Source organism: Sus scrofa, chromosome 5 (assembly GCF_000003025.6).
Source record: "Sus scrofa isolate TJ Tabasco breed Duroc chromosome 5, Sscrofa11.1, whole genome shotgun sequence".
NCBI lineage: Eukaryota > Metazoa > Chordata > Mammalia > Artiodactyla > Suidae > Sus > Sus scrofa.
In genome coordinates this window covers 51,979,869-51,990,913 of record NC_010447.5, presented here as the reverse complement: position 1 = coordinate 51,990,913, position 11,045 = coordinate 51,979,869, and the positions used below count along the sequence as shown (strand labels likewise).

Below are 11,045 nucleotides of genomic sequence, written 5' to 3'. Positions count from 1 at the left end.
AAACCAAAAGACTCATATGACTTGCTTTATTGCAATATTCACTTTATTGCAGTAGTGTGGAACCGAAACAGCAATATCTCCAACATAAGACTGTATTAAGAGAAACTTCCTGATAGCAAAGCAGTTTCTTGTCTTTCACAGTATCACTTTTGAGTCTAAATCCCAAAATATGCTTCATGGGGGGTTTACTGGCTATCTAAGGAAATTTTCATTTTCTCATTTTTTTTTTAACTGGATTATTTTAGCAACCATAAAAAAAGGATACCATTTTCTGTCCCTGTCTAGTTACTGCTTATTTCAAAAATTTTGAGTCCTTTTTTGTGATAGATAATGAGACTACAAAGATGACTGAGAATGGAGTTCCCATTGTGGCGCAGTGGTTAACGAATCCGACTAGGAACCATGAGGTTGCAGGTTCGATCCCTGGCCTTGCTCAGTGGGTTGAGGATCTGGCGTTGTGTGAGCAGTGGTGTAGGTTGCAGACGTGGCTCAGATCCCATGTTGTTGTAGCTCTGGTGTAGGCCAGCAGCTACAGCTCCAATTGGACCCCTAGCCTGGGAACCTCCATATGCTGCAGGAGCGGCTCAAGGAAAGGCAAAAAGACAAAAAAAAAAAAAAAAAAGACTGAGACTGAAAATAGTAATTGTGAGGGGAGGAAGGAACAAATGCAGGGTTGTTAAAATGCATCTGAAGTAAAAAGATCAGCAACTTAATCATGTACATAGAGAGATTGCTTTATATAAACCTCATGGTAACCACAAACCAAAAATCTATAATAGATACACACACACACAAAGGAATCCAAATGTAACACTAAAGACAGTCATCAAATCATAAAAGAAGAAAAATGGAACAAAAAAGACCTACAAACTCACCCCAAAACAATTAACGATATACACCTATCAATAATTACATTATTGTAAATAGACTAAATACTCCAAAATATAGAGAGTGGCTGAATGGACACAAAATCAAGACCCATATATCTTCTGCCTACAAGAGACGCACTTCAGACCTGGGCACACGAAAGACTAAATGTGAGGGGATGGGGAAAGGTATTAGATGCAAATGGAAATCAAAAGAAAGCCCAGGTAGCAACAGTTGTATCAGACAAAACAGACTTTAAAGCAAAGACTGTTATAAGAGACAAAGAACATTACATAATGATCAAGGGATCAATCCAAGAAGATATAACAATTGTTAATATATATACACCCAACATAAGACCACCTAAATACATAAAGCAAGTAGCAACAGACATAGAGGAAGAAATTGACTGGAACACGATGATAAAAGGGAACTGTAACACCCCACTTACATCAATGGACAGATGATCCAGACAGAATATCAATAAGGAAACTCTGGCCTTAAATGACATATTAGACCAGATGGACACAAAAGATATATATATAGAACACTCCATGCAAAAGCAGCAAAATATAGATTCTTTTCAAGTGCACATGGAGTATTCTCCAGAATAGATCACATGCTAGCCCATAAAACAAGCCATGGTAAATTTAAGAAAACTGAGATAATACCAAGCATCTCTTCCAGCCATAGCACTATGAGACTAAAAATCAACCACAAGAAAAAAAAAAAAAAAAAAAACTGCAAAAAAACAAACATGCAGAGGCTAAACAAGATGCTATTAAACAACCAATGAAACACTGAAGAAATTAAAGAAGAAATGCAAAAATACCTGGAGACAAGTGAAAATGAAAACACAATGATTGATAATATATAGGATGCAGCAAAAGCATTCTAAAAGGGAGACTTAAAGTGATACAAGCCTCTCAAGTAACAAGAAAAATCTCAAACAACCTAAACTTACACCTAAAGGAACTAGAAAAAGAAGAACAAAACCCAAAAGTTAATAGAAGAAAAGAAATCCTAAAGATCAGAGCAAAAATAATGAAGTAGAGAATTTTAAACAATGGACGAAATCAATGAAATTAAGAATTGGTTTTCTAAAAAGATAAAATTGATACACCTTTAGCCTGAGTCATCAAGAAAAAGAGAGGGCCCAAATCAGTAAAATCAAAAAAGAAAAAGAAGTTACAACCAATACCACAGAAATAAAAAAGTCAAAGAGATTACTACAACTATTTGCCAAAAAAATGGACAACCTAGAAGAAACGGACAAATTCCTAGAAATGTTCACCCTCCCAAGACTGAACAAAGAGGAATGGACAATATGAACAGACCAATTGCCAATAATAAAACTGAATTAATAATTTTAAAATTCCCAAGAAACAAAAGTCCAGGACTATGTGGCTTCACAGGTGAATACTTCCAAACATTTAGAGAAAAGTTGACAGCTACCTCTTTCAAGCAGTTCAAAAAAAAATTACAAGGGAACACTTGCAAATTCATTCTGAAGCCAAAATCACCATTCCGAAACCAGACAAAAATATCACACACACAAAAAATTACCAGCCAATATCACTGATGGACACAGACGCTAAAATCCTCAAAAAAACTTAGCAAGCTGAATTGAACAATATATTAAAAGGATCATGCATCATGATCAAGTAGGATTTATCTCAGTAATGCAAGGATGGTTCAATATCTGGAAATCAATGTGATACAGCACATTAACAAACTCTAAGATAAAAACCATATGATCCTCTCAATATCGAGGAAAAAGCTTTTGACAAGATTCAACATCCATTTATGATAAAAAAAAATCTCCACAAAGTGAGTACAAAGAGAACAAACCTCAACATACTAAAAGCCACATATAAGCCTACAGCTAACATCATACTCAATAGTGAAATGCTGAAATCATTTCCTCTCAGATCAGGAACAAGACAAGCATGCACATTCTTGCCACTTTTATTCAACACAGTATTGGAAGTCCTAGTCATACCAATCAGACAAAAGAAATAAAAGAAGTCCAAATTGGAAAGGAATAAGTAAAACTGTCACTGTTTGCAGATGACATCATGCTATACATAGAAAATCCTAAAGATGCCACTAAAAAACTACTAGGGCTTATTAATAAATTCAGTAAAGTTCCAGAATGCAAAATTAATATACAAAAACCTGTTGCATTTCTATACACTAACAATGAACCATCAGAAGCAAAATTAAGGAAACAATCTCATTTACAATTACATCAAAAAGAATAAAATACCTAGGGACAAATCCCCTTAAGAAGGTAAAAGACTTACACTGGAAAGCTATTACACAATGATGAAAGAAACTGAAGATGACACAAACAAATGAAAAGATACATTGTGCTATTGGATTGGAATAATTAATATTGCTAAAATGACAAAAATACCCAAAGATATCTACACTCCCATGTTCACAGCATTATTCACAATTGCCAAGGTATGGAAACAACCTAAGTGTCCATCAATGAATGGATGGATAAAGAACATATATATATAAAATGGAATACTATCCAGCCATGAGAAAGAATTTCTGTCATTTGCAACAACACAGATGAACCTGGAGAACATTATGCTTAGTGAAGTAAGACAGAGAGAGAAAGACAAATACTGTTTATTATTACTTACATGTGGAATCTAAAAAAATAAAGTGAACTAGTGTATATAACAAAAATATATAAATGTAAAACATAAAGTAGATATAGAAAACAAAGTAGTGATTACAAGTGGGGAGAAGGAAAGGGTTAGCAGCAAGATGGGGTATTGGATACAAGAATATATTGTACAGTTTGGGGTAAGCAGATGCAAACTATTGTATGTAGATAAAACAACAAGGTCCTACTGTATGGCGCAGGGAATTACAGTCAATATTCTGTGATAAAAACCAAAATGGAAAAGAATACAAAAAAGAACATGTATTTATATAGATACAGCTGAAATTAACACAACATTGTAAATCAACTATACTTCAGTAAAAAAAAGAATATATTGTACATCACAAGGCATATAGCCAATATTTTATAATCTGAGTATAATCTATAAAAATTCTGAATTACTATGTTGTACACCTGAAACTAATATAATATTGTAAAGTATATCTCAATTTTTAAAAATAAAAAAAAAGATGAGACTGAAAAGGCATCAGGAAGCTATCTATATTTTCTAACTAAAGCAATGCTAAATAGGTTAAAATTTCTTTCTTTTTTTTTTTTTTTTTTTTTTTTTTGTCTTTTTTATTTGCTATTTCTTGGGCCACTCCCACGGCATATGGAGGTTCCCAGGCTAGGGGTCGAATCAGAGCTGTAGCCATCGGCCTACACCAGAGCCACAGCAACGCGGGGTCCAAGCCGCGTCTGCAACCTACACCACAGCTCACGGCAAAGCCGGATCATTAACCCACTGAGCAAGGGCAGGGACCGAACCCGCAACCTCATGGTTCCTAGTCGGATTCGTTAACCACTGCGCCACGACAGGAACTCCTAAAATTTATTTAAGGAGAAACTTGACCCTACTCTCAGTTATTTCATCAACCCATCAGCTGGCATAATGGTATGTGTTACTGAGCTCAATTATCAAAATGGCTATCTTATACACCTTTTCAAAATCATTAAAGCATATTGCTGAAATGCCAGTGCCAGAGAACTCACTGTTAATCTGTATCAAGACCTTCAATAAAAAATAATTTTGGAGAATTATCTCAAACAGAGAATATCCTCTCTTTTTTCTTTTCCTGGTTTTTTTTTCTTTTTTTTTTTTAGATTTAAGATACTATTTTTTTTTTAATTTTTTAATACAGTTTTTAAAGGTTACTTTTCAGGGAGTTCCCATTGTGGTGCACCAAAAGTGAGCCCAACTAGTATCCATGAGAATGTGGGTTCGATCACTGGCCTCGCTTAGTGGGTCAAAGGATCCGACATTGCCGTGAGCTGTGGTGTAGGTCACAGACGAGGCTCAGATCTAACGTTGCTGTGGCTGTGACGTAGGCTGTCAGTTGCAGCTCCAATTCGACCCCTAGCCTGGGAACTTACATATGCTACAGGTGTGGCGGTAAAACACAAAATAAAATAAAATAAAGGTTACCCAGAGTTCCCACTGTGACACAGTGGGTTAAGAATCTAACTGCAGTGGCTCCATTGCTGCCGAGGCATGGGTTTGATCCCCAGCCCAGCACAGTGGGTTAAAGTGGGTTAAATCCAGCATTGCTGCAGTTGCAGCATAGGCTGCAGCTCGGGCTAGGATTCAGTCCCTGGCCCAGGAACTTCCAGATGCCATGAGTGTGGATATTAAAAAAAAAAAAAAAAAAGTTACTTTCATTTACAGTTATTACAAAATACTGGCTATATTTCCCATGTTGCACAACCCTTGAACCTATTTAACACCCAATAGTTTGTACCTCCCACACCCACACTCTTATTTTGCTCCTCCCCTCACTCTCCCCATTAGTTTGTTCTCTATATCTAAGAATATCTTTTCTTGGAGTCAAGCATCCTGCAGGTTCATGTACTGGCTCTCACCTTTCAGATTATCTGCTTTTACTGGTTTTCACTTGATGTTTCACCAATGCATTTACTCACTTTAGTAAGGACTAAAAATAACATTGTATGCTTTTATACTGTTCTTGTCTTTAACTGACAAAAGTGATAAAAAGGTGTGTGGCTTACTTGCTTATGTTTTGGCAATATGATACCATCTCATAAAGCTTCTGCTGTCCCACATTTTCCATTACTACCATTGAACTTATCCTGAATATATCTCCAAAGCCATAATACAAAATACAGTCTGCTTTCGTGTCATCTCGACCTGGAGTGGGAGAAATCTTGAGATTGCATGATTACTTTAAAAATTCAAACACGCAAAAATAACATATGTAAACTTCACTGGGGATACTTAATAGTCTAAATATTTAGAAATTTCAGATGGAGATATGAAAATTAATTTCTAACATCTGCTCTTACATTTTTGAAAAAGTGACTAAAGCCACAGGCATGGCCCTAAAAAGAAAAAAAATTTTTTAAATAAATAAATAAAAAGTGACTACAGAAATCTATCAATAATCAGCTTTATCAGTTAAAAATATCTGTCCATAAGTTCAGTTATTTAAGTTACAGATTTGAAACCACTAATTAAAAATTCAGGAGTCAAGGATGGATATCCAATTACCTTAGCAAACATAAGAAATAATTCATGACTCCAGTAGAACATAAGTAAACTATCTCCTTAGGCAAATAAATATGAAACTGGTAAAAAGTTATAAAAATACTAACCAATAAAGAAGTTTATAAGTTTAATATTATTAAACAATTTGTAGTGTTTTTAAAGCTCTTTTAAAAATGACTTCTGGATACGAGTTTTACATACCTGCACGTCCACTCTCCTGGTAATAATTTTCCATTGATTTACTCATTGAATGATGAATAACAAACCTCACATCTGGCTTATCAATTCCCATCCCAAATGCAACTGTTGCCACCACTACCTAAAATGTTTTAACATTTTATATGTTAATTAAATCAATTTAAAATATTTTTAAAGGCGAATTAGGCTTATATTGAAGATATATTACTTAACCTGAATTTCATTGGCTGACCATCTTCTATGAACTGTAGTCTTATCTTCTGGTTCCATGTTGGCATGGTAAGCACCCGCATGAATCCCCAATTTCTGTAAACTAACTGTAACTTGCTCAGAGTCTTTCTGAGAAAAGCAATATATGATTCCTGTAGTCAAATACGTCCACATGTTAGATACATGTAGTACACATTCCCGGAAGATAATTTTTAACCTACACACTCAAGATACCGACAATAATTACAATAAATGGGGAAGAAGGAATTATGAAAAAATCCAAAGGCCCTGACAGATACTGACTTTTTGGTGTCATTCAAGATGGGATCACCCACTTGCTCTGAAGCAGAAATGAGCCCTGAGGTTTGAGTTCCCATCATCTCTCTTCTTTCTCAGCCTTACCTCCCACTACATAATACTTCCCTGACGCACCATAGCTCCACAAGACGTTAACAAGTGTGCTGTGAAAAAAGAGCTTTGTGTGCAAAGAAGTTTGGGAAGCACTGCATTGAGCTAAGTTAAATGCGCATCTCTCTTCATTTGCAGGGCTGGTGAGAACTAACGAGATGCTGATACACCCTGGGACTATCCAGGAGGAACAAAGAGCTGCAGCAATTTCCAAACTTATTTGACCCTTGAATTCCTTTTATACAGGGCATCCAGTAATATCTCCTGAAAATCTACAGAACAGTTTTAACATGCTACTTTACACCAACTCCTTGCTTCAGGAAACATCTGTTTATGCATTAATCCCAGAACACATTATATACACTCTCAACTCTACCTAGATTTAACTCATTCAGTACATATTATTGATTTCTTTAATGTGTCCTTTAGTATAAGGAATTATATTTCATATCCCTTTAGAACACCATGCTTAACCTTATATCTTACATAGACTGGACCTACTAAATATGTGCTATTGGTAATTAACATTATGTCATTACATCCACTCTTTAAAGCAAATTAAGTGTAAATAAGCAAAAAAAAAAAAAACCAGGCAGTTTTATGATTCTTACAATCTGTGTCAATAGCAAAAGCCATGCCCAATTTCTAAGATCACCAAGCAAATTAATTTTATCATGATATTTTCAAATATCTTCTGTCAGGCATTAATATTTTTTGGTGTTAATCATTTTCCAGTGTGTTAGTGTAATATTTGTACTTTCTGAAAGTTCTCCCGCAGTCTTCAAAGTTGGTTTGTTTTTATATTACCTGATTGCCCCTTGTATCTTCCATTGATAAGCTTTACAATATCCTCAATAAAATCTTCAGTATTTGAGGGCTTCTGCCGAACCTAGAGAAAAAAAAAGAAAAGAAAAAAGAAAGGATAAATTCTTAAAAAGTAAATTAATGAGTATCATGTGGTCATTTACCTACAATTCTGAAGGCATCATTCTTTCCTGAGCATAGTGAGTTTTTTTCTATTACTCATTTTTGGCTGTGCCCATGGCATGCAGAAGTTCTGGGGTGAGGGATCAACTACGAGACACAGAAGTGACAATGCTGATCTTGAACCCACTACACCACCAGGGAACTCCTCTTTCAGTCTTTCACTTACTTTATCTGTTCCTGTCACCTTCCAGATTCTTTTTTTTTTTTTTTTTTTTTTTTTTTTTTGCTTTTTAGGGCCACACCCAAGGCATATGGAGGTTCCTGGGCTAGGGGATGAATCGGAGCTGCAGTTGCCGGCCTATGCCACAGCCATAGCAATGCAGGATCCGAGCCACATCTGCGACCTACACCACAGCTCACAGCAACACTGGATTCTTAACCCAATGAGCAAGGCCAGGGATTGAACCTGCAACCTCATGGATACTATACTAGTCAGATTCATTTCCTCTGAGCCACAACAGGAACTCCCCCCAGACTCTTCTTAACCCCTATTTTTGAATTAACCAGAGATGAGGAGGCACGGAAGCAAATAACTTGTGAAGATGAAGACTTCTTAAATTTCTGATGCTACTTTCATTAAAAACATAAACCATGACACAAATAACCATTCAGTGAAAACTCAGAAAAATAGTGACTATTCTGGTTTCCACTTTTTTGGGTTTTTTTGGGTTTTTTTTTTTTTTTTTTTTTTTTTTGGCCACACCTGTGGCATATAGAAGTTACCAGGCCAGAGACTGAATCCAAGCCACAGCTGCAACCCATGCCATGGCTGCAGCAATGCCAGATCCTTAAGCCACTGTGCTGGGCCAGGGATCGAATCCACCTCATCACTGAAACAATGCCAAATCCTTTTACCACTGCACCATAGTGGGAATTCCCCATTAAGTCTGTTGTTGAAAGAATTAGAAAGGAAAAACAGCTGTGAGGTTATTTAACTTTCAAGGTTTTATCAAATATAATCCAAATAGAAAGTGTTAGCACATCTTTACTGGCATATTCATTTTGTATTATTCTGTAACACATTTAAATAGAGATGTCATTAGGGCCCTTGGTATCAACGCATGCTTTCTCTCCATCCTTGGACAAGAAAGCATGTATGCAAATTTAATGAGGCAGTGTCTTCTACTCAACCTAGCAAAAGATCAAGCGGCCCAAGAGATCTATGAAGAAAGCTTACATTAAAAGAAATAAAAGGTATCCAAATTGGAAGAGAAGAGGTTAAATTGTCAATATATGAATATGACATGATACTATATACAGGAAACCTGAAAGACATCTCCAAAAAACTACTAGAACTGATAAATGAATTCAGCAAGGCAAGAGGATACAAGATTAACATACAGAAATCGGTGGCATTTCTTTTGCTTTTGTTTCTTTTCCTGGTTTTTTTTGTTGTTGTTGTTGTTATTTTTGGCCATGCCCACAGTATGCAGAAGTTGCCAAGCCAAGGATCAAACCCTTGCCATAGCAGTGACTTGAGCCACAGCAGTGACCATACCAGATCTTTAACCCACTAAGTCACCAGGGAACTCCTGGTTGCATTTCTTCACACTATTAATGAAATATCAGAAAGGGAATTTAAACAAATGATCCCTTTTAAAAACTGAATCAAAAATAAATAAATAAAATACTTATGAATAAACCTCACGAAGGAGGTAAAAAACATATGTTGAGAACTACAAAAAAACATTAATAGAGGAAACTGAAGATGATTCAAGGAGATGGAAAAATTCCATGCTCTTGGATTGGAAGAATTAAAATTGCTACAATGGCCATACTACCAAAAGCAATCCGTAAATTTAATGTGATCCCTATGAAATTACCCATGACATTTTTCACAAACTAAAACAATCTTAAAATTTATATGGACCCATAAAAGACCCAAAATTGCCAAAGCAATCTTGAGGAAAAAAACAAAGCAGGAGGTATACCCTTCCCAGACTTCTGACAACACTACAAACTTACAGTAATCAAAACAGCATGGTTGGCACAAAAACAGACATACAAATCAATGGAACAGAATAGAGAGCCGAGACATAAACTCACACACCTATGGCCAATTAACCTTCAACAAAAGAGGAAGAACATACAATGGGGAGAAGATGATCTCTTCAGCAAGTGGTATGGGAAAGTTGGACAGCCACATGTAAATCAATGAGGTTAGAACACACCCTCACACTATATACAAAAATAAACTCAAAATGGCTTAAAAACTTAAATATAAGACATGACACCATAAAACTCCTAGAAGAGAAGACAGGCAAAACATTTCCTGACATAAAGTGTACCAATATTTTCTTAGGTCCAGTCTTCTAAGGCAACAGAAATAAAAGCAAAAATAGAAAATGGGATCTAATCAAACATATAAGCTTTTGCATAGCAAAGGAAACCATAAATAAAACAAAAACACAACGTTATGAACTGAGAGAAAATACTGAGATGATGCAATCAAAAAGGGCTTAATTTCCAAAATATGCAAAGAGTTCATACAACCCAGCTCAAACAACCCAATCAAAAAATAGGCAGAATACCTAAATAGACATTTCTCCAAAGAAGACACATGGATGGTCAACAAGCACCTGAAAAGATGCTCATCATCACTGATTATTAGAGAAATGCAAATCAAAACCACAATGAGGTACCACCTCACATAGGTCAGAATGACCATCATCAAAAAGTCTACAAATAAGAAGTGCTGGGAAGACTGTGTAGAAAAGGGAACGCTCTTACACCGCTGGTAGGAGTCACTATGGAGAACAGTATGAAGGTTCCTCAAAAAACCGAAAATAAAGTTGCCAGATGATCCAGCAATCTCACTCCAGGACATATAACTGGACAAAACTCAATGTTCACAGCAGCACTCTTCACAATAGCTAAGACACAGAAACAACCTAAATGTCCATCGACAAAGGAATGGATAAAGATGTAGTACATACATACAATGGAACACTACTCGGCCATAAAAAGGATGAAATAATCCATTTGCAGCAACATGGATGGGCCTAGAGATTATCATGCTAAGTGAAGTTATGTCAGAATGAGAAAGATGAATGCCATATGATATCACTTGTATGTGGAATCTAAAATATGACATAAATGGGAGTTCACGTGGTGGCTCAGCGGAAACAAATCCATCTAGCATCCATAAGGACACAGGTTGGATCCCTGGCTTCGCTCAGTGGGTTAAGG

General features: G+C 36.0%; 1 protein-coding gene across 2 annotated transcripts in view; it reads right to left on the bottom strand.

The window, feature by feature from the left end:
* Positions 1-11,045, bottom strand: part of RECQL (RecQ like helicase) — a 42,160-nt gene that overhangs the window by 4,706 nt on the left and 26,409 nt on the right. For both annotated transcript variants that reach the window (NM_001253707.1, XM_021091092.1), the window contains 4 exon segments: positions 5,558-5,696; positions 6,255-6,372; positions 6,465-6,613; positions 7,677-7,758. In NM_001253707.1, the coding sequence (NP_001240636.1) occupies positions 5,558-5,696; positions 6,255-6,372; positions 6,465-6,613; positions 7,677-7,758 (488 nt within the window).